Below are 25,448 nucleotides of genomic sequence, written 5' to 3' on the forward strand. Positions count from 1 at the left end.
CCCATAAAGCAAAGTTGGTCTGAAAACAGACCAATGTAAAGCTAGTTTCGTTCGGGAGCTGACTTCCTTCTTACAGAATACTGTTGATCGCAACTGCGAGCTCACTGCATTAGCTTTACTGAACCTTGATTCAATCTCACTTACTATATTACCATCCTGGGAGAACATACATCCTAAATGCTTGAAATTATCTATCTGTTCCAGCTTTGTATCACCAATCTGACACTAAAATCTGTTGAATTTCTTACCTACTGACATCAATTTAGTCTTCGAAAAGCTAATTTTCATACCATAATCATTGCACCTATTTTCAAGTTAGAAAATACAGGGAAAATAATTTAAGTGTTCCGACTTCTTCTCGCATGCCGTGGGAAGTCCCGAGCGAGCGCCATATGGCTTCTGTCAACACGGCGAGATAAGAATTGTTCACTGCAATACACAGCTGTTTAGCACTCTGTCCCTCAGTTAGTTAGAAAATATTGGACTTTTAAGGTGTGTTGTGAGGTTATTATCATGATGGTTAAATACACTATAGAGCAAAGAATATTTTTGGTCGAGTGTTATTTGCACAAGAAGAAGAAACCAGTTAAAAGGTGCCTTTGAAAATTCCGTAGACAATTTCCCGGTGTGACAGTACCATCAAAACGTTACCTGCATCAGCTCGTTTACAAGTGGCGTAGTACTGGTTCCGTAAGCAATAAGAAAAAGAAGCGAAGGAGAACAGCTCTCACACAAGAGAGGTTACAAAGATATACAGGCAAGACTCCAGGTCAGTCCACATAAGTCGCTTCAGAGATTAGCTCAGGAAAGTGGTATTTCACCTTCTTCAGCACGTAATGCAACAAAATTGTTACGTTTACGATCTTATCGGACTCATTCAGTCCATAACATACTGCCTACAGATTTCAATGCAAGAATACGATTTTGCAATTGACTAATAAATAGTGCCCACGACGGTGTTGTGGAACCAAACTTTCTTTTTATGAGCGACGAAGCCTGGTTTCATTTGAGTGGATATGTCAATTCACAGAAGAATAGAATCTGGGATACAGACAACTCGCACATTTTACAACCGAGACCTCTGCACGATGTGAAGGTGGGTGTGTGGTGCACTATCAGTGCCCGATGAATTATCGGTCCGATATTTTTCAGGAAACAATTACTTCTGACCGTTATATTCACAACATTCTTGAACCATTTTTTGCTGAACTGACTGAAGAAGAGAAAAGGTACGGCTATTTCCAGCAGGATAGTGCAACGGCCCATACGGCGCGTAGCTCTATGCAACGGTTACGGGAAATGTTCAATGATGATCAGATCATCAGTAAAGGCTTTTGGCCCCCTCGTTCACCTAATTTAAGCACATGTGATTTTTATCTATGGGGAAATCTTAAAGGAAAAGTTTACAGGAATAATCCTCAAACTGCAGAAGAATTAAAAACTGAAATTAGGAACATTGTGCGTTCTATCGGTGTCCATGAACTACAAACTGTGTTTCGAATCTCATTACAAGATGCAACGCTTGCATTGCAGCTGAAGGAGATCACTTTCAGCATCGTCTGTAAATACTGGTGAGTTCAGTTTAACTTCCTAGTTGATTTATTTATTTATTTATTTGTTTATATATTTATTTATTACTGGCAAATTCAGTTTAGTTTCCTAGTTGATTTATTTATTTATTCATTTATTTGTCCAGAGCATCTATGTAGCCTGCGACTTCAGTTTCGTTTAGTTTCTATAGGCGTAATCATGCCGCTTCTTTGAGCCGACTATGCCTGCTTGTCATGGTGGGCACTGCGCTCTCTGTCTCTGCTTCCCACTGCGCCTAATCCTCAGCACTCCCCTCTGTACTTTCAAATTAATCACCCTGTATTAGACTGCAGGCTTTCGGCACAATTGCCATTAAGACCAAGTCATCAGCATAGGCCAGACTGCTTACTACATTTCCACCTGACTGAATTCCTCCCTGCCACTTTATTATCTTTCAGCGGCTAAAGTAAAGTAAACTCGTGTCCTCATCCCGAGGTGGTGCAGCTCTTTTCAGGCACACCCCCACTGGAGGTGAGCTGCATGTACCCTTTCAACCACATACCAGCCCTCCTGCCATTCTTAAATTTCTGGCAGTATCGGGAATTGAACCCAGGCCCCCGAGGACGGCAGCTAATAACACTAACCGTTACGCTACGGAGGCGGACTTTCAGCGGGTGATCCATGTAAACTATGAACGATAAAGGTGAAAGATTTTTTTCTATTTGCTTTACGTCGCACCGACACAGATAGGTCTTATAGCAACGATGGGATAGGAAAGGCCTGGGAATTGGAAGGAAGCGGCCGTGGCCTTAATTAAGGTACAGCCCCGGCATTTGCCTGGTATGAAAATAGGAAACCATGGAAAACCATCTTCAGGGCTGCCGACAGAGGGGCTCGAACTCACTATCTCCCGATTACTGGATACTGGCTGCACTTAAGCGACTGCAGCTATCGAGCTCGGTAGGTGAAAGATTAAAGCCTTGTCTAACCCCTGTAAGTACCTTGAACCAAGAACTCATTCTACCATCAATTTTCACTGCAGCCCAATTGTCAACATAAATGCCAATGTCAACATAAATGATTTTAATAATCTACCATTAATCCCATAGTCCCCCAGCGTGGCGAATATATTTTCCCTCGGTACCCTGTCATATGCTTTCTCTACATCTACGAAACAAGCATAACTGTCTTTTCCTCTCATAACATTTTTCAATTACCTGGCACATACTGAAAATCTTTACAAAGGAAAATTTAATGTGTCCTCCTATTCATGCATATGTGCATGTATTGGATAGGAGGACACATTAAATCAATATGGAATAATTCTAATATCTTGTACTGAAAATCTGATCCTGACAGCCCCACTGTGGTCTGAAACCACACTGGTTTTCATCCAACTTCCTCTCAACCACTGCTTGCACCCTCCCTTCCAAGATGCCAGTGAATACTCTGCCTGGTATACTAATCAATGTGATATCTTGTTAGTTGTTGCAATCCTCCCTGTTCCCTTGCTTATAGATAGGTGTGTGACGTGCCCCTCTTGGAGAACAATTGAATGAGAAATGCAACTATCCAAGCTAAGGGCGCCAGTCTTTAAGTTTATAACCTAAAAACAAAAATTTATAATAAAGCTCGGACTCTCATCCCAGGGATGGGGTGATAGTGCACTAATCATTAAGCAGTAGAATATGAATCAAGAGGCTAATTAAGGCAGACTGATTAAAGTGAACTAGGAAAATACTATTTATTATATTGAATATAAATGACGATGGTTTGACGAGAACTGAATTTAACAAAAAAATTGAATGACTCTACTTCGCGAAAACTTGCAATATTTTTAACTCGCTTGCTCACCATGTAGTCTTGTTCTGCTTGTCCTGAGAACACCTCCGTCCTTGTAGCTGGATAACTGCCGGTCGTCTTTGAGGTCTTTCCATCTGCCGCCAAGTACCATTCCTGCCTTGCCAAGTGCACCGACCACTAATTGGAAGATGGCTTCGATACTAACACTCCCTATTATGCTCTATCCCATATACTGGAGATGAGCCCTAAATCATAGTTAGAAAAACCTCCTTGGGTTATGTGGAGAGGATGCTCAATTAACAATCCTTCCAACTTTACTGAAAATGTGCACCGAAGTTTCATTTCTATCTAGTTTAATGCTACTTATTGTCTTAGACTGGTACAAACTGGTCTAATACAGAGCTGTTCGTACTTCCTGATGAGAGTGGCTATACAGCCATCATTCAGAAATTCCTAAGTACCACGTCGTGGTAACGAAGTAATGAATGTAGAAGTGATAAACTATCATACTAGTCCACTATGGTACAACAACCATAAGACCAGTCCTCAGACGTCAAGCAAAATACAAGACAGAATCGAACAGAATAGAATCAAAGTCGCCGAAAGAATTGAAGTCGCAGAGAGAGAATCTCCCCAAGAGCTCCAGCACGCCCTTTTATAACCTTTCTGGCTCTAATTACAGGTTGCTACACGTGGTCCAATCAGGTGACACGTCTCTCCCCACTCATAAAATTGAAGATGATGGATCCAAACGATGCTATCAACTGCTCTTCCATTTGCCATTTCACTCAGTATCTATGACAACGGGACGCTCCTTTGAGAATGTAGGCGGTGACCAGTTTGAATTACTCAGCTCGAAATACAGTAGCTGCGGTTACAACGCTTGAACACGTGCCCGCTTTTCCCAGAATTTGATGTCTAAATTTGTCATTCCTTCTTCCTCGGTGATGTGGCAAGATAGAGGAAAATTTACTGCAAGTTAAATTTAAACTAATGTTGCAAGAATCTATGTTAATATAAGGATATTCAGCCCTCGTTTAAAAGTCGTAGTTATAAAGTAATGAAATGATAGTGAGCAAATGATCAGACATGAATTATAATAAAATTACATACGAAGATAAATATCATGATGTAAAAATATATCATACTTGAATTAATTAAACATAATAAAATTATCACAATTACACTGTGACGTCTGGAAAGTTACAGGTGCAATTACTACTTTTGTCCAATCTGAAGGTACCTTACCAACAATCCATGCTTATATTACTACTCTATGAAGCCATTTCATCCCTGCTTTCCCACTATACTTCATTCAGGTCTAAGTTAATCTATTGCTGCTGCTTTATGATAATGGAGTTTATTTACCATCCTTTCCACTTCCTCAAGCGTAATTTCACCAACGTCAATTTCCTCCTCCCCATGAGCTCAGTTGTTCGTGATGCCACCAGGAAAATTTCCCTTTACGTTGAGATTTTCAAAATATTCCCTCCACCTGTCTAGTGATTCCCTGGGATCTATTATGATTTTACCCAAATTACCCAAAACACTATTCGTTTCCTTTTTCCCTCCCTTCCTACAATTCTTTATTACTGCTAATCGAAAAAGATAACTCAAATTCTGCAAGACATGCCGGGTTGAACACTTGAATGCTATTGCCCTGTTTTTTCTTTTTCTTTTCAGAGCTGCGTGATGTCATTGTTCATTCACTTCAAGAAATTCAGAACTTTGTAGATTCTGAAACATCAAGCAAGGCATTTTCATTTGCAGCTTCAATTCATTCTGATTTTATAGTAGGCCTATCAATGGTTATTGTTAATCACCTTTTCAGTTTGTCCCTTGGACTTTCACAGTTCTTCAGTCAAAACAGGTAGATATGAAGACTTGTATTAATGTGTGTGATGATCTTAAAGAGGAACCAACAGACATGAAATAAAAGTTCAATTAAATTTTCTTGCAATCTGAAGAAAGTGCAAAACAAATTGGAGTTGATAAGCTGGAGATTTCTGAGAAAGTTGTCAACAAATACACTGAGATAACCGAGAATAATGACCTGGAGGAGAATTACAGGAAATCAATGTTCTTCCCATTCATCGATTTCTGCAACACAAATATATTCTGAAGAACATGGAAATAATTCTTCCTCAATCAATTGTTAAGGCATTCTATAATGAAATAAATATTGCTGTTGATGCCACACTCAATGGCCAGGTGATATCAACGTGGGTAAAATAGTATTTTGCAGTGAACTCAAAATGTGGAAGAGAAATCATCCTGAACCACTAGACTTCATTTCTGCCAACAGTGATATTTTCCCACCAATACATCCAGTTTGGACGTTCTGAAACTATTTGCTGTCTTACAAGTAACACTACCACACCAGAAAACTCTTTTTTATGCCTGAAGTATTTAAAATGTTATTTGCAGAATATGACAGCACAGGAAAGATGGAATTGGTTATCTCTTTTGTATATACACAAAGAAGATCATGTGACCATGAGCTGGCTAAAAAGAACAGAGACTTCTGCTATTGTAATCATCAAATTTAATTCAAATCTCCCTTAATTAAATAACTGTGTTATTTTGAAAGTTTCAATTTATTGTTTCTAATTTCACAATATGCAGCAAACATCATTTTATAGAAGTCCTCAAATGTTAATATTTAATATCGCCCCACTGAGAATAATTTCTGCGTACGTCCCTGTTAGGCAGGGAAGCATACCATCCTCCATCCTCTGTAGTCTTCATCACCGTCATGGATGAATTCTACAAGTATGTAAAACAGAAGATGGGAAGAAACACAGTGAAAGCACAACTGTTTGCAGATGATATGGTGGGAGAAGGAAACAGAAGTGCAAGAACAAGTTAATATATAGAAGTGTTGGTGCCTGTTGTTTAAAGGGGCCTAACATCTAAGGTTAGATAAGCCCCTAAATATATAGAATCAGGTGATAGAAGGGTTTGGAATGAGAAAAGCATAGACATGGCCACCTCTAGGAGGAGGTCGGAAGGTTAGACTTGACAACACTGTAGTTATTTTTCGCTGCGAGAAATGAATAACTTACGCAAGGAAAGGAACAAATAATAATACTATGGAATGAATATTGGACAACATATATATATGTTTAGAAAAAAAAAAGGATCGTTTCAGTTTCATTTCGTACATATGCCAAATTGTTTCAATCGGCAATCTAAGATAAATGTGAAAATCATCGTGAAAAAATTATGCAATAAGAGCTAAGCAGTTGAATGTGGGAGCAATGAACATGGAAATAATATCTGAACCAACATAAATGTGTTCAGAAAAATAAAGAAAAGTTCTTAGGTTTCTTCTGATAATTTACTACTCTCCTGTAATCAAGATTGGTGGTTAAATAAATAATATACTGGTATATGTAATCATACTTGCACACCTGTCTGTAAAGTGAACAAGGAACAGTAATATTATGGAATTAATATTTTACACACACACGTATAAGATGCCACAATCTGTTTCACATATTGATGCTGTCAATTAAAATCTGATGCAAGTACGTCCAATCATAGAGGGTTATGTGATGTAGAAGTGTATAACATGGTTACAGTGTAGGCCTATAAATCCTCAAAGTTATCACACATCAGCTCCATGTAATTTACTACCAGTACAAAATCTCTGTTATTACTGGTATCCTTTAATAAACATCAGGATTTTTGTTACCTTGCTGAATTATCTGTAACTTTCTCTTTCCGTACACAAGTTTGCTGATATCAACAGCATCATTCCTTGCCTTTGAATAATTATTTAGCAAAACAAAAGTATTTTTTCATAGAATATCACCTACTAATTTCTACTCCACACAGGCACACACAATTTTGGAAACCTGTATCACCAAACAACATTGTTTTCGAGACAAAACCTAATACAGTCGAACCAGCCCTAACGGACACCCTTATTCAGCCGACACCTCCCTATACGGACAATTTTCCTCGGAACCGATTTTATTTTACATAAGACAAGTGTTAAATTGGCCTCATTTTAGCAGACACCTCGAACTCCGGACAGCAGACATCGTAATTTGTCCCGTCCACTTGACTTAAACGGACACTTCACACGTTGCCGGACAATTTATGCCACCGGACCACATGTCATCCTTTCTTTTAAAACCATTTTTCAGACATAAGGAAATACCTTTTGAATGTTTGTACTATTCCGCGAGCAAGGGAAGAGGAGGTACATCGGAATGCAGTTCTACCTAGTGGTGTACAGACCTATTCCAAGAATTATAACTGCCCAGAAATGCTCCCAAAGACTGTTGACTCACAAGTTACCTGGGGATTTTCTTCCCTTCTTGCATCATTCTATTCATAACTCGGATTGTCGCTGATAAGGTCGAGCTCAGGTAGTCAACTTGAGAAGGGAAAGACAGTACAGGCCCTAATTAGTGAGACAGAAATACCGTAGCATTTCCGTTGTCTGTTAAACATGAGTAACAATGGATTACTTCACGAAGCTGTAATGTTTGTAAGTGATGTAAAATCACTTACAATAACTCTCTATAAAGTACTAACACAAAAATGACTTAGAATAATAAAAATAAAGATATGTATGCTTATATTTAAGGTGGATGTTCTTTGCCGTTAAAATGTCCGATTTTTACAAACTTGTTTTAGTGGACACCTCTCGTAAGGGACATTTTTCCTCGGAACTGACGGTGTCCGCAGAAGGGAGGTTCGACTGTACCTATTTTGATCCCTACACTTTAAAACGTCTTGATTAACGTTATTGGATAGCAATGCTCTCAGGACACAACTAGCAATGTCAGCAGTAAAGTACACCAAGTTTATTTTACTTCACTTACAATTTTAACTCAACTATAAGAGCAATATAAACGCTACTATAGACTTTGTATAAACGTGCCAAGCATGAAAAGGCACAACAGCCAAGCATGAAAAGGCACAACAGAAGATGAATAATGTTGTGAAACAAACAAGAACACTCAGAGACTGAAAATTCACTTTGTGTTCATGCCTGATACCATGGCGAGTGTATGACTAATGAACTTCCAATTCTCTACCTTTTGACCTTTTACTAGAGTTGACCGTGGGTGGCATAGGGAAGATTAATTCAGTAGTGATGGAGAGAGGAAGGAAGGAAGGAAGGAAGGAAGGTAGAAGTAAATGGAAAACCAATACAAGTAGACCTAGTGAAAAAGATTCAAATACCTGGGGAGTTTAATCAGATAAGATAGGAAGATAACTGAGGAGATTAAAAGAAAATACAACAAGCTTTAACCAGAGTATGAGGGATGTACTGTTGAACAAAGAACAAGATAATGCAAATAAGTTTTGTAATATAACAATTATGTCCCAGTTTTGACATATCCCCTATGACATACGTTGATATGTTCTAAACAAAACAAGATGGGAGTGGAGTTCAGGCTGCTGAGACGAAATTCGTAAAGAGGTATCATAGGGAAGACAAGAAGAGAGAGGATCAGAAATGAAGAGATTAGGTTATTATTAGGACAGGATGGATATAAGCAAGCAAGCTGAAATTGTATGTATACATGATGCAAATGGGAGAAGACAGAGTTCCAAAGAAGGTATTCACAGGGAACGCAAGAAAAGAGTAACGGAGCGAGAGACGGTGATGGAAGTCATAACCTGACCCAGAAGAGAACTGAAAATATCAACTGAAAAAGTTTACTGACTGTTTCTGAAAGAGGGATAGTGGTCTGAACAATAAGAGAAAAGTATAAAAGGCAAGCATTTCTAAGGCCTCTCATAGTATGTAATATTTTGCCCACATTCTCAAGTACAATACTTTACTTAAAAGTTTCCATTAATGTTTCTTCCCAATATTCTAAAAGTCAATATTATATTTAAGGGTTTAATTAGCACAAAATGATTACTAGAACTTCCTTTTTATGAATACATCGTCACAGGCTTCTCATCAACACACCTTCGGCTCGAATCCCAGCCAAGATATGCAGAATTTTTTTAATGAAAGTCACATTCCTGTTTTTCGGCTTCTACAAAAATTTGAAGGTCCCATGACTACGACATGATGTAAACAGTACAGGAAAACTACAACCTTGCTTGTTTGCCTTTTTATGAATGTCATTTAAATTAGACCCAAGAGAAGAGACATCTTATGACTTTAGTTTCAGTACATGTATTTCCATAGGTTTAGCTATTTTTTCATCCAGAGATATGAAAAAATTATTGTTTCCCAAAGTAATTACGTATTTGTTTCAGAAATGCCATGTCCACTTCTTCACACTGTCCACCTCAAAACTAATGATTCATAAATCCTCAGACCCTGTAAACCCTCCTGCACTTGGCGCACCATACGAGGGATGTACTATTGAACAAAAAACAAGGGAATGCAAATAAATTTTGTAATATACCAATTATGTACCAGTATTGCCATTGGTTGTGGCACCATGCACAACCATTAACCCACCTCAAGGGAGATAGAGTCACCGTCTCTATCCTCCACTTGAGTAATTCTTGTCTGGCGCATCCACGTTGCGGGGGTGGGTATCATCCACATCAGTAGGCCGGTGTGAAGGAGAGCTAAGTTCAGGCAGGGACCCAATCTCACGGGGTATAACGTGGAACCAATGCCCAGGGTTACGGGTGAAGACCTTAACAGTATCTTAGGCAGAGAAGGAGACCTTTGGAATGGAGAAGATGGTTGACGAGGCAAGCTATCCTCTGGGAAAATTAGAAGGGGAAACCACTACCGTGTGGAGAAGAAGAATCTTCAAAGGCTAAGGGAGTAAACCCCGAAAGAAAATCCTCAGATGCGTTAGGCTTAACAGGTCAGCAGATGAGTAAATTTGTACTTGCTTTCAACTATAATACAAGCCTTGGATGGAAATTTAAAAATGGAAATGGAACTGACAAGTCTCTGGCTACAGTTGCACAGTATGATGGTAATGCTGATGTTCGTGCAAGTTAGATCAGAGAACAAAACCAGATTTGGAAGAATAAATATTTTAACAATGAATCGAAAGGAAAATGAACTGAGTGACCTAATCGAGATGAAAACTTGACTTCTGGAATTAAGTGAAGTAAAATGGAAAGGGAAAGGAATGAAGAAACTAAGAAATGGGTACACCTTGCACTGGATGGGTAACAGTAAAGAGAAAAGAAATGGTGTGGGATTTATAATGAATCAGTATGGTGAACCAATAGCTGAAGTTGAGTATGTAAATGAAAAAATTATAATAATGCACATACATGTAAACAAGGAACTACTGAAGACAGTACAGGTGTATGCTCCACAGACAGGATGTAGCGTGGAAGAAAAAGATTTCCTCAATGAATTGGAAACACATATTGTTGGAGATGGGATCATGATAATGGAAGATCTAAACTGCCCATGTGGGAACTGTTAGAATGGGATATGAAAATGTTCTGGGCCCACATGGGTATGGCGATAGAAATAAAGACGGAGAGAAACTGTTGGACTTTCATAACAGAAATAACCTGATAATAAAGAACACATGGTTTATGAAGAGGAATAGCCAAAAGATCAGCCGATATAGTTGGGATGGACAGTATGGAACACTCATCGATTTTATAACAACACACCGAGAATGGGGAAGATACATCATGAATACGAAGTGAAAGTATGGAAGATGATCACAGATTAATAATTGTGGAATTAAAACAAGTAAAATTCCCTAAAATTGTACTGAAGAAGAAACCAGAGATCAGGATTTGGGAATTGGAGGAGGAGGATAAAAGAATGGCATTCCAAGATTATATAAAAAGGAAGTTGTCTAACACAGAAATATGAAGTGGAGAAGAAGAGTGGGGCAATTTAAGACAGACATTTGTGGAAGCAGCAATTGAGGTACGCGGGAAAACAAAAGCAAAGGTTAAGGGAAAGGAGACACGGTGGTGGACAGACAAAATAATAAAAGAAAGGAACAAGATGAAGAAAGAAATGGATAAGGAAAAGCAACAAACATATCAGAAGGATGAGAATAAGTTACATGTAGAATACAAAAGATTGAAACTACAAGTAAAGAGGAGTATCAAGGAAGAAAAGGAGAAATGTTGGGGAAAGTTCATGAACAAAATTGAGCAAGATAGTCGAGGAAATCAGAAACTATCATACAGAGAAATAAAATCAAAAAGAATAAATCAAGAAAAAAATCAAGGCATTAGAGAGAAAAGATGGATCCATAGTACATAAACGAAAGGGGTCTTCAGAAGATGATGGCAAAATATTTGGAAAAACTTCATAATGAGGATGACTGCTCGGAGGAAGAAGGAGATAAGAAAATGGAAATAAAAGATTAAGAAAAAGAAGAGTACCCGATAACATGGTTGGAACTTGAAAGGGCAGTGAAATCAATGACCAAAGGTAAAGCAAGTGGAAAAGACGAATTCAATGCTGATGTGATTAAGGCAGCAGGAAGCAGTGGACTACAGTGGCTATACCAAGCCCTCAATGCCATATGGAAGGATGAAAGATACCTGAAGATTGACAACAAGGAAGCATTGTACCATTGTTCAAAAAAGGAAATAGGAAGAAATGTGAAAATTATAGAGGTATAACCCTATTATCACACGGGCTAAATATAATGGAGAAAGTCATAGACAAAAGACTGAGAGATATAATATAAACACAGAGGAAGAACAATATGGCTTTAGACCGAATAATCAACAATAGACTTGATATTTACAGTGCGAACGATAATGGAAAAACACCTGGAAAGGAACAAGGAAATCATATTCGTATTTTTGGATTTGTAAAAAGCTTATGATAGGCCTACAGTTAAGAGAACATGTATGGGACTGCCTTCGGAAAAGGAATATACCAAAATCATTAATTAACAAGATAAAAATGTTGTATCATGAGAGTAAAAGCAGTGTACAAGTGGGGAGTGATGACTCTGAAACATTTTATACAAAGAAAGCTCTCAAGCAAAGAAGTGCACAGAAGCCATTATTGTTTATTATACTGATGGACACCTCCAAAATGTCACCATCACGACTTGCGTATGAATTATCCAAAGAACTTTTTTAATGGAAGATTTGAAAACGAGAATGCAGCTTCCACATACGCAGCAAGAAGATGTTCTCCAAGAGAGAAGGAGAAAACAAGCAGAAATCAGCCTGGAATTTTATTCAACTGATGCTATGGCTGACCGCAGCTGGACCGGTCCAAATAATGACATGAGAAGTGCTTTGAATAGGCTGGCGGTACATGGGTTTTACCATCGTCTATGCCGGCGATCAGGCTTTCATGAACCGTCCCTACACTGTGTGTGTATGTTGTGTGATAAACATTGTGATCGCTATCATTTCAGCAAGTGCAACAAGACAACAAAATCTTTACTAGAATATGCGAAAGATTAATGTATTTTTTTAATGCACATTTGTGCGCTATTAAATAAATAATTATATTGATGGATGAAATCATAAAACGTGTAAAACAGAGTATCAGTAGTGATGAAGTGAATGCTTTGGTATTTGCAGATGATGTGATGATTTAGGGAAAGGGAGAAAAGGAAGTACAAAGGAGACTGGACATCTGGAATGAAAATCTGCAGGAGTTTGGAATGGTAATTAGTAAAAAGAAAACTGTGGTGATGCACTGTAAAGAAAAAGAGAAGCCAAGTGAACATAGATGGAGAACGGCTAGTGAATGTAGAACAGTTTACATATCTGGGTAGCATTATTAATGGAAGTAATGAATTCAACCCTGAAATTAATAAGAGACTAGGTACAGGTACAACATTTTATCATCAAGTCAGAGAGTTTTTATGGGATGACAAAGTACCCAAGAGAACAAAATTAACATTATATAAACAGTATTTCATACCAATTGTAACATACGGACTAAAAACGCTGGTAACTAATAAGAGACAAGATAGTAAGAACCAAGCAACAGAAATGAATTTTTTAAGAACATCGGTTAAAAAGACAAGAAGAGATGGAATCCAAAATATTAAAATCAGAGAAGAGCTAAATATAGAACCGTTATTACAGAACATACAGAAAGCAAGACTGAGATGGTTCGGACATGTAAAAAGAATGGGAAATCAATGGGTAGCAAGAAGAGAATTAGAAAGAGAAGTTAAGGGAAAGAGACCAGTTGGAAGACAGAGGAGGAGGTGGATGGATCAGATTTGGAAGGACATTAGAGAAGCTGGATTGGATGTGGCGGTAGTAATGGAGCAGGAAAAGTGGAAGGACAGAAAGGAGTGGAGGAGGCTTGTTAACCACATCCGGGCTACTGGAGTGGGATACTGATGATGATGATTACTGACATATCCCCTAAGACATACATTGACATGTTCTAAACAAAACTAGATGAGAGTGGAGTTCAGGCAGCTGAGATGAAATCCCTAAAGAGGTATTTTGTTTTCCACTTTTACTGTTAAAAAAAAAAAAAAAAAAAGCCATTCTAATGATCATCAAAATACTCAAAATTATCTTTCTTTCTTCTTCTCCTTCTTTTTTCCCCGTTGTTGTTGTTTCCTCACATAGACGGACAGGGACATCTTCGTCAGGAACCACAGCATGATCAAGGTGCTAGTATTGTAGCTTCCCACTCGATTGCCTTTAGCTATCTGGCTCTGCTAGGAATTTAAGACTACTCTGGAAGACTGGAACAAACTGAACTCAACTTCAGGAGGAGGTTAAGATTCCACTCTTGCTTGGAGTTACTCATTTCAACTACACTGAATGCCAAGATGTAAGCATGGTCAATTTCGACTGCGGTTCCAGCCTCAATGAATTAAAAACCACACATACACACACTGGTACAGACACCACAACAAAACAAGTTATCAAACAAAGTTCACATATTCAAAGCAAAAAAAAATGGGATGATAACAAAGATATTCTAATGCCTTGGGCTTATGACCTTCAATCAATCAATCAATCAATCAATCAATCAATCAATCAATCAATCAATCAATCAATCAATCAATCAATCAATCGATCAATCAATCACTACTGATCTGCATTTAGGGCAGTCGCCCAGCTGGCAGATTTCATATCTGTTGTTTTCCTAGCCTTTTCTTAAATGATTGCAAAGAAATTGGAAATTTATTGAACATCTCCCTCTGTAAGTTATTCCAATCCCTAACTCCCCTTCCTATAAACGAATATTGCCCCAATTTGTCCTCTTGAATTCCAACTTTATCTTCATATTGTGATCTTTCCTACTTTTAAAGACACTATCCAAACTTATTCGTCTACTGATGTCCTCCCACGCCATCTCTCCACTGACAGCTCGGAACATACCACTTAGTCGAGCAGCTCGTCTCCTTTCTCCCAAGTCTTCCCAGCCCAAACTTTGCAACATTTTTGTAACACTACTCTTTTATCGGAAATCGCCCAGAACAAATCGAGCTGCTTTTCTTTGGATTTTTTCCACTTCCTGAATCAAGTAATCCTGCTAAGGGTCCCGTACACTGGAACCATACTCTAGTTGGGGTCTCACCAGAGACAAATATGCTCTCTCCTTTACATCCTTACTACAACCCCTAAATACTCTCATAACCATGTGCAGAGATCTGTACCCTTTATTTACAATCATATTTATGTGATTACCCCAATGAAGATCTTCCCTTATATTAACACCTAGATACTTACAATGATCCCCAAAAAGAACTTTCACCCCATCAACGCAGTAATTAAAACTGAGAGGACTTTTCCTATTTGTGAAACTCACAACCTGACTTTTATCCCCGTTTATCATCATACCATTGCCTACTGTCCATCTCGCAACATTATCGAGGTCATTTTGCAGTTGCTCACAATCTTGTAACTTACTTATTACTCTGTACAGAATAACATCATCTGCAAAAAGCCTTATCTCAGATTCCACTTCTTTACACATATCATTGATATATATAAGAAAACATAAAGGTCCAATAATACTGCCTTGAGGAATTCCCCTCTTAATTTTTACAGGGAGAGATAAAGCTTCACCTACTCTAATTCTCTGAGTTCTATTTTCTAGAAACAGAGCCACCCATTCAGTCACTTTTTGTCAAGTCCAATTGACTCATTTTTGCCACTAGTCTCCCATGATTTACCCTGTCAAATGCCTTAGAAAAGTCAATCGCAATACAGTCCAAATGACCTCCTGAATCCAGGGTATCTGCTATATCATGCTGGAATCCTACAAGTTGGGCTTCAGTGGAATAACCTTTCCTAAACCCAAACTGCCTTCTATCGAACCAATTATTAATTTTGCAAACATGTCTTATATAAACAGAAATAATGCTTTCCCAAAGCTTACATACAATGCATGTCAAACTGACTGGCCTGTAATTTTCAGCTTTATGTCTATCACCCTTTCCTTTATATACGGGGGCTACTATAGCAACTCTCCATTCATTTGGTAAAGTTCCTTCATGCAAACAATAATCAAAGAAGTACTTCAGATATGGTACTATATCCCAACCCATTGTCCTTAGTATATCCCCCAAAACCTTACCAATTCCAGCTGCTTTTCTAGTTTTCAACTTTTTTTTGCTATGGGCTTTACGTCGCACCGACACAGATAGGTCTTATGGCGACGATGGGATAGGGAAGGCCTAGGAGTTGGAAGGAAGTGGCCGTGGCCTTAGTTAAGGTATAGCCCCAGCATTTGCCTGGTGTGAAAATGGGAAACCATAGAAAACCATTTTCAGGGCTGCCGATAGTGGGATTCGAACCTACTATCTCCTGGATGCAAGCTCACAGCCGCGCGCCTCTACGCGCACGGCCAACTCGCCCGGTTTTCAACTTTTGTATCTTACTGTAAATGTCATTGCTGTCATAGGTAAATTTTAATACTTCTTTAGTATTAGTCACCTCCTCTATCCGGACTTTATCCTTGTAACCAACAATCTTTACATACTGCTGACTAAATACTTCTGCCTTTTGAAGATCCTCGCATACACACTCCCCTTGTTCATTAATGATTCCTGGAACGTCCTTCTTGGAACCTGTTTCTGCCTTAAAGTACCTGTACATACTCTTCCATTTTTCGCTAAAATTAGTGTGGCCACCAATTATGCTTGCCATCATGTTATCCTTAGCTGACTTCTTTGCTAGATTCAATTTCCCAGTAAGTTCCTTCAATTTCTCCCTACTTCCACAGCCATTTCTAACTCTATTTCTTTCCAACCTGCACCTCCTTCTTAGTCTCTTTACTTTCCTGTTATAATATAGTGGATCTTTACTATTCCTTACCACCTATAAAGGTACAAACCTATTTTCACATTCCTCAACAACTGCTTTAAACCCATCCCAGAGTCTGTTTACATTTTTATTTACCGTTTTCCACCGATCATAGTTACTTATTAAAAACTCCCTCGTGCCTGTTTTATCAGCCATATGGTATGGCCTAACTGTCCTAATTTTAATATCTTCCTTTCTTTCACATTTATTTTTAATTACCACAAAGACAGCTTCGTGATCATTAATACCATCTATTACTTCGGTTTCTCTATAGAGCTCATCTGGTTTTACCAGCACCACATCCAGAATATTCTTCCCTCTAGTTGGTTCCATCACTTTCTGAATCAGGTGCCCTTCCCATATTAACTTATTTGCCATTTGTTGGTCATGCTTCCTGTCGTTCGCATTACCTTCCCAATTGACATTTGGTAAATTGAGATCACCCGCTACGATCACGTTCCTTTCCTTATCGTTTCCCACATAGCCGATTATCTTATCAAATAATTCTGAATCAGCATCTGCGCTACCCTTTCCTGGTCTGTACACTCCAAAGACATCAAGTTGCCTATTATCTTTAGAAATGAGCCTTACCCCTAGAATTTCGTGCTTGTCATCTGTAACTTTTTCGTAGCTTACAAGTTCTTCTTTCAGGAGAATGAATACTCCCCCTCCTACCATTCCTATCCTATCTCTACGATACACCCTCCAGTTTCGTGAGAAAATTTCTGCATCCATTATATCATTTCTCAGCCATGATTCAACTCCTATTACGATATCTGGTAAGTATATATCTATTAAATTAATTCTATTCCTTTCTTTACAATACTTCTACAGTTGAGCACTAACAGTTTTATGTCATCCGTACTTGATTTCCAGTTCCCTGTTTCCTTAACACCGCTCCGTAGCACACCCTGTTTCTCTGAATGTACCTCCCTATAACCCTTCTAAACAAATTTCCTAACTTATATGTACCACTGCGGTTTAAGTGAAGGCCATCTGAGCGCAGATCCCTATCTCCTACCCACCCATTAGGATCTAGAAATTTCACTCCCAGTTTCCCACATACCCACTCCATAGTCTCATTTAAATCCCCAATCACCTTCCAGTCAGTATCCCTCCTACACAGTACTCCACTGATAACAATCTCCGCTTCCTTAAATTTCACCCGTGCTGCATTTACCAGATCCCACACATCCCCAACTATGTTGGTACTTATACCTGCTTGTCTTATGTTGTTAGTACCAACGTGAAACACTACCACCTTCTCCTTTCCCTCCTCCTCCTCTTCTACTTTCCTCAACATATGCCTTAACCTAATTCCTGGATAACACTCTACCCTTGTACCCTTTCCTCCACACACTTTCCTGACATGTCTAAAGACAGAATCCCCCATGACCAGAGCCTCAACCCTACCAACCTCATTTGATCCCCTCCCCTCGTGGTCAGTCCTATCTTTCCTGACAGCTGCAGAAGCTACTTCCTCCTCCCTTTTCTCCATCCCATGACCCCATTCCACCTGTCTTTTCATATCCACTACTCCACATTTCCCCTTCCTACCTCTTCCCTTTCTCCTACTTCCAAACTTCTCGCCAACAGTTCCCTGCTCCTCATCTTCCCACAGTTGTTCTACCTGCAGTGACTCGTACCGATTTCTCACCGACACCTGTCCTGAATTTTGATCCTGAATGGAACCCTTAGCCTGCAATCTCCTTCCCCTTAAAACATTAGACCACCTGTCTTCCACGATTCCCCCCTTTCCTTCCAATCCCTCTGTTACACCTACTGTATCCTGTACATTGTTTGGAGGCCTACTTTCCTTCCTGTCCTCTGAGAGTATCCTAATTGTCACCTAGATGTTAGGCCCCTTTAAACAACAACAAATAACATCATCTAAATTCCTTGAATGAAGAAGTAATAAGAAAATACCCAAAAAGACTTTTTTGAAGAATTTGATGTATAATTTAGGAAGTAAAATTAGAAATGTAAAGTAAGTTTAATCAATTATTTAAGTGATATTATAAAATTATTTGTTCTGTACTTTAGAAATAACTTAATCATCCCAAATAATGTTACGTCCGCGATATGTGAGATATTGTTGAAGTTACGGGACGTTTGATGAGAATCACCAGATTGCGCAATGGAAGGGGTCAATGCCTTAAATTTACTGAAACACTAGATCCTATATGATATCCACTGTTAAATAACGTGGGGCAATATCATTAATTAATTTCAAAGGATGGCTGAATACTGCTGCCTGTATGAGGAGAGGAAAGGAGGTGATGACTACCGTAGTGTGAAAGTAAATCATGAATAAATACAGTATGTCTCTTCAGTAATTCCTTGGTGTAACTGTTGGGATAGTCACTGCTTACTAAGACTATAAGCTAAGTAAAAGAAAAGGATACACAGAAGAGGAAGCTATTTGTTTTAAATCTCACCGTCTCAGAGACGTATTATGATAATGAAGAGATACGACAAGGCAAGCATTAGGAAGGAAGCCCCTATTGTACGCAAGCTAACAGCCACAAAGGAGGGAGAGGGAGCTTGCACTATTACACCACTAAACTGGACAACTGCAGATTTTAAGCATGAAGACAAAAACTAAGGAAACTACAACAATACATGCATCAAACACACCATGTACACCTTGAGATTTTTCCGACATCCAGTTATTCCTCTGAAATCAAGCAACGCCTGTACCAAAAACAATCATTTAAGAATTAATTTCATGCATTTCATACCTGGGGATGGACGATGCTGTTTATATTAGGCCTACATACTGCATATCATGCATATTGATTATTGATGACCTTCTCCCCAATATAATGCTCTCCAACTTCAGCAGACCATCAGAGAACCTTCAACGTATTTCTGAAAGAATTTGCCATTTCTGAACAGTGATATTACATTAAGCTAAATGCAGAGAACAATCGTAACAAGCAGAATATATTTTCAATAACAAGCCTAATAATAATTATTATTATTATTATTTAAAGACTTAAAATTATGAGATGTCCTTATAGGGATGTCAATGTCCAGTGATTATGTTCCTTATACAGTTCTTTAATCTTCCAGTAGATAGACACAAAGAGGACAGACTAAGTTATAACCCTTAAATGTCCAGCGAACGAGCTGGAATTCTATCCTACAACCTGTTCAAGCCAGTGAAATTCAAGGAGTGAAATTAACTGCATCACACAGACACAGTTTTCATAAGAACTATGAAACGTGTCAAATGCGTTATAATTTATCACTGACATAGAATTCTCTCGCCATGGATTAACATTATCTTACAAGTCGGCTGAATTCATCAAACCAGTCACAAGATTGGCATTAACCCGTCGTGAATGTCAAAAATAAAACTATTTCCTCGTTCATTCGCATCTCATACTTACGCGGTAACTTTCCATCTTTATCTACCTTTACCTCTTGTTCACAATGGGAGAAGAATTCGGGAAGGAGTATTTTGCAATGAAAACAGTGTGCTTTCGACACATTTTAAAATAGCTTTTATGGAAACTATCCGAAACATAAATGTAAGCAGAAAAAAGTGATGCCATCACAAGCTTTTACCCCAGAACAAGTATTTATCTATGACAAAAAAGCGGTGTACTCTACGAAGGACAGCAGTAAGGTTAGGATACGCGTACAAGTATATATTTATTACAGTTGTATGGTATTTAAATAACCCTTAACAAACTTCACATTATACGAGGCTCGGGTGCAATTAGACCTCGTTAGAAGTGGTCCCGTTTAACACCATCAGCAATTAGCATTATTGGGGCTCACCAGGATTATCTACTGAAACATTTCCCTCACCGTAACTAGTAGCGCTGTGAAGAGGAGGCGGACCTCCTGTTGATTGAATCGGATAATACGATTACAGCGCTCCTCCGGTGATCTCCGGTACTACAGACGGAGGCAAAGCAGTTACCGAGCTCCGGAGGTTAACCGGAGGGCCGCCTCCTATTCGCAACAGTAGCTCCGAGTGTAAAGACGTAGTGGGCTGTAATTTCAAACTTACGTCCATGAATGTAGGCGCCCTATAAAAATCGTTACCTACGTGCATAAAAATTGATCTATATCACCGATATTCCATACAATACCCCTTAACAAAGAACGTATAGTCATTCAGAATAATTATTGCATGCTCTCATTTGTTATCAAGAAAATGCAATTATATCGACATATAATACATATCCAATATACCTGTAGATACAACAAACAATATATCTAAATAGGTTCAGTTGTTTCTCAGAAAAGTGCAGAACTTACACAGTACTTCGTTTATTATTATTATTATTCTCATTATTATGGAAGTATTCCCATTATATTGGCGCTAGAATACAGTAGTTTCAAGTTAAATTTGAATTCGCTTTTAATTTCTGTACATATGTAGAAAACGCGAAAGACGTGCAGAAGTAAGGGATGATTCTTTACGAGCGGACGGAGGAGTTCAAGCGGTTCAAGTCTGTAAGTTTACCGAGCTCGATAGCTGCAGTCGCTTAATTGCGGCCAGTATCCAGTAATCGGGAAATAGTGGGTTCGAGCCCCACAGTCGGCAGCCCTGAAGATGGTTTTCCGTGGTTTCCCATTTTCACACCAGGCAAATGCCGGGGCTGTACCTTAATTAAGGCCACGGCCGCTTCCTTCCAATTCCTAGGCCTTCCCTATCCGATCGTCGCCGTAAGACATATCTGTGTCGGTGCGACGTAAAGCAACTAGCAGAAAGGAAAAGAAGTCTGTAAGTGCTGCTCTGTAAAACATGGCACAAATTACTCGGAAAGACCGGCCTCGCGGTGTAGGTGGCAACGCGTCCGCCTGGCAACCGGTGGCCCCGGGTTCGATTCTCGGCCGGGTCAAGGTTTTTTATTAAAATGATTAATATCCCTGGTATGGGGACTGGGTGTTTGTGTCATCCTTAATGTTCCTTTCCTCACATTCAACACTATCGCCATTTACATAATACACGCAGGTTTCCTTATATATGGTGCAAGTAGAGGCAAAAGATCTTCAAAGGTCGACGCTCCGAACATATAGCATTTAAAAAAAGTTAAAGAAGGAGTGTAGTTTCGCGCAATAATAGCGACAAGTTATAAATTCCTGTGAAAATACTCGTTCATTGCTCCCGTATGAAGTTCACACTACGCGCTTGTCATTCAATGTTTTTTTTTTTTTTTTTTTTTTTGCTAGTTGTTTTACGTCGCACCGACGCAGATAGGTCCTATGGCGACGATGGGACAGGGAAGGGCTAGGAATGGGAAGGAAGCGGCCGTGGCCTTAATTAAGGTACAGCCCCGGCATTTGCCTGGTGAGAAAATGGGAAACCACGGAAAACCCACTATTTCCCGATTACTGGATACTGGCCGCAATTAAGCGACTGCAGCTATCGAGCTCGGTAAACTTACAGACTTGAACCGCTTGAACTCCTCCGTCCGCTCGTAAAGAATCATCCCTTACTTCTGCACGTCTTTCGCGTTTTTTACATATGTACAGAAATTAAAAGCGAATTCAAATTTAACTTGAAACTACTGTATTCTAGCGCCAATGTAATGGGAATACTTCCATAAAAATGAGAATAATAATAATAATAAAAAACGAAGTACTGTGTAAGTTCTGCACTTTTCTGAGAAACAACTGAACCTATTTAGATATATTGTTTGTTGTATCTACAGGTATATTGGATATGTATTATATGTCGATATAATTGCATTTTCTTGATAACAAATGAGAGCATGCAATAATTATTCTGAATGACTATACGTTCTTTGTTAAGGGGTATTGTATGGAATATCGGTGATATAGATCAATTTTTATGCACGTAGGTAACGATTTTTATAGGGCGCCTACATTCATGGACGTAAGTTTGAAATTACAGCCCACTACGTCTTTACACTCGGAGCTACTGTTGCGAATAGGAGGCGGCCCTCCGGTTAACCTCCGGAGCTCCGTAACTGCTTTGCCTCCGTCCGTAGTACCGGAGATCACAGGAGGAGCGTTGTAATCGTACTATCCGATTCAGTCAACAGGAGGTCCGCCTCCTCTTCACAGCGCTAGTTTCTACAAGTGTTGAACAACTCTATCCATCCATCATAAGTAAAAAAAAAAAAAAAAAAACAGTCTGTTTCTCTTGAAGATTTGTGACAAAATAAGTGTTGCGACTGGGTAATGGCTTTGATGATGATGCTTGTTGTTTAAAGGGGCCCAACATCTAGGTCATCGGCCCCGACGGGTTTTTAGCAGCTCCCTACCGAGAGCGTGTACCATGTAAACCTATATACTCATTCTCTTTGTCGTAAACAAACGACAGTCGTTCCGCGCGCAGCTGAATCTGAATGTAGCCAGTACTGAGCTGCGAGAAGTAAAGTAATAATAATTTAAAAAGAGGTTGGGATGTTCTGGTAAAGACTACTGGAGAATACCAATCTCTTCGTTCCTTTAATGAGGTTTTTTATCGGCTATTTTCACACATAGAACCATTTCAACTCTCTTGCTTTTCCTGAAAAATTCCATCCATAACCTATTCCAAATTTACCTGATCCATGCTCAGTGGATTGTTCCACTGTGATTTTATCTACCTTGAAGGGGAAGTATTTTACTTTGTACATTTTTATCTTCTTGCAGATTGTGCTTTTTACGAATGGAGTTGCTGCTGCGCCGGTGGCATTCATTTCGGCAGATGTTTCGTTTTAATATTGTGCGAAGCATAACTGCTTCGCCTGCTGATGATGTAGGAGATGATTTAAGAAGCAATCCGTATTTTGAAAAATACTCTGAAAAAATTCGTTCATTTCAGAAGTAAGTAATGTGCAAAATTCTTCGCATTTAGCCTATATCTTCTAAATCTTAAATTTTCTGAAATTGGGAGGAAAATGATTTTACATTTTTTCATTTTATGCAGAACCAATCTTCTGAACCTTTGATGATAAATTTCCATCACATTCATGTAGTAATTGCCACTCTCTAGCAGAATTGCAGTATATCAGCGATTGTCCTGTCAAGTGTCCATAGACATTTTATCAGGAGGGTTAACTTCTTTTTTGCTCTTTTAGATATGAATCATTGGTATTGCAGCTGGTTAATATAACTGTCCACAGATGGGCATCAAGTTTCAAGCAATGTTTTTCAATCATAGTCTTTGCCTTTAAGAGGGTATATGCAGAGTACTGGCAGAAGGTGGCTGTTCAAACTGTGTATGGTTAGGGCCTATGTAGGGTAGTGACAATTGCTGTTGATACAGAGAATATATTTGGAGGATGTGTAGCCTGAACTTACAAAGTAACCACAGGGATAGAATAACTTACATAGATACTGAATTGATACTGTTACTTTTTAAAAACTGAAGTGCAGTCTAACTGAGAGGTCGGTAGATGCAGAGTGGGTTGTTGTCCCATAAGCTCTGTACTCGGACTGGCCAACCGAGTAGAGGAGAGGTGGTCACGGTTCTACCGTGGCTCTACGCCTCTGCATTCGGGAGACGGGCCTGGGGCACAGTGCTGCACTTCTCGCCTGGCCTCGCCCGTCGGCTGTCCTGAGAATGGTTTCCCGTGGTTTTCCATTCTCCTGCACTAAGGCGAATGCCGGGACAGTTCGTAGTATAGGCCACGGCCGCCTGTCCCCTCACCTTCTCCGCACATCTCCTTCACCGTAACAACACTCCCGGCCTGAGAGACGGCGTAACCGTCTAAGAGGCCCGCCTCCCCCTTCAGGGGAGGAATGAAAACGTTTTGTAGTAGTAGTAGTAGTCTAACTGAGAGAAAGGAAACATTCACTTTCCAGCATGTACGCTTTCAATCATCTGTGTTGCAGTTTGTAGCATTGCTGGCATGCAAAAAAAAAAAAAAAACTATATAGGATTATCTTTGCTGCTGTTATTCAATATGTTCTCGTGTAGCTAGATTATTGTAGTTGGTTATATTCATTAGTTTATATTTGAGAGAACACAGTACAACTATTATATGTATAAGATAACTGCAGTGAACAGAAATTGCATGCATACCTTCTGTATAACTATTGCAAACTGGGTAAAACTTTACCAGCGGTGGTACAAAAGAGAGGTTAGGTACCCAACATGGCATGGCACACTCAAAATCGTAACACACTTTACACGGCTGACAACTTATGTACGGTGACTGACAAGACCATTGGTCTGGATAAGTTAGCCATTGGCTAGTAACAAGGCCATTGGTGTGGGGGAAATTAAAGGGAGTCTGGGGTTGTAGGCTCCCAGGTTAGAGATGCAAAGCAGCACATAAGCCGTGAACTTGCAGGCATGTTTCTGGTATATGAAAATTAAGTTACTTCCCCACACTTTAACTTAAGCCTCTGTGCCTCAGGCAGCAGTGCGCCGGCCTCTCACCGCTGGGTTACGCGGTTCAAATACCGTTCACTCCATGTGAGATTTGTGCTGACCGGGCGAGTTGGCCGTGCGCGTAGAGGCGCTCGGCTGTGAGCTTGCAACCGGGAGATAGTAGGTTCGAATCCCACTATCGGCAGCCCTGAAGATGGTTTTCCGTGGTTTCCCATTTTCACACCAGACAAATGCTGGGGCTGTACCTTAATTAAGGCCACGGCCGCTTCCTTCCAACTCCTAGGCCTTTCCTATCCCATCATCGCCATAAGACCTATCTGTGTCGGTGCAACGTAAAGCCCCTAGCAAAAAAAAAAATTGTGCTGGACAAAGCGGAGGTGGGACAGGTATTCCTCCGGGTACTCCGGTTTTCCCTGTCGTATTTCATTCCAGCAACACTTTCCAATATCATTTCATTCATCTGTCATTCATTAATCCTTGTCCCAGAGGAGTGTGACAGGCTTCGGCAGCTGGCACAATTCCTATCCTCGTCGCTAGATAGGGGCTCCATTCATTCCATTCCTGACCCGGTCAAATGACTGGAAACAGGCTGTGTGGATTTTGTTTTTAGACACTTTAA

General features: G+C 39.4%; 2 protein-coding genes across 10 annotated transcripts in view; one reads left to right on the forward strand and one right to left on the reverse strand.

Annotated features, from left to right (window-relative positions):
• LOC136864377 (BLOC-2 complex member HPS3) overlaps positions 1 to 20,377 on the reverse strand; it is a 360,759-nt gene extending 340,382 nt beyond the window's left edge. Inside the window, exons 1-2 of one of the 5 annotated variants that reach the window (XM_067141299.2) lie at positions 20,308 to 20,377; positions 19,260 to 19,389 (exon numbers count right to left, since the gene is read on the reverse strand). The gene's annotated coding sequence lies outside the window, so the exon portion shown is untranslated. Of the gene's footprint in view, positions 1 to 3,384; positions 3,405 to 19,259; positions 19,390 to 20,307 lie in introns of those variants that run through there. The other 4 variants (XM_068226257.1, XM_068226258.1, XM_068226259.1 and 1 more) reach the window with 4 other exon arrangements.
• Positions 1 to 25,448, forward strand: part of LOC136864380 (ATP synthase mitochondrial F1 complex assembly factor 1) — a 198,789-nt gene that overhangs the window by 33,901 nt on the left and 139,440 nt on the right. The window contains exons 1-2 of one of the 5 annotated variants that reach the window (XM_067141305.2): positions 22,747 to 22,884; positions 23,143 to 23,316. In XM_067141305.2, coding sequence (XP_066997406.2) covers positions 23,159 to 23,316 — 158 coding nt within the window. In that variant the 5' untranslated portion in view covers positions 22,747 to 22,884; positions 23,143 to 23,158. Of the gene's footprint in view, positions 1 to 22,746; positions 22,965 to 23,142; positions 23,317 to 25,448 lie in introns of those variants that run through there. The other 4 variants (XM_067141306.2, XM_067141307.2, XM_067141304.2 and 1 more) reach the window with 4 other exon arrangements.

The sequence above is a fragment of the Anabrus simplex genome, chromosome 2, assembly GCF_040414725.1.
Source record: "Anabrus simplex isolate iqAnaSimp1 chromosome 2, ASM4041472v1, whole genome shotgun sequence".
NCBI lineage: Eukaryota > Metazoa > Arthropoda > Insecta > Orthoptera > Tettigoniidae > Anabrus > Anabrus simplex.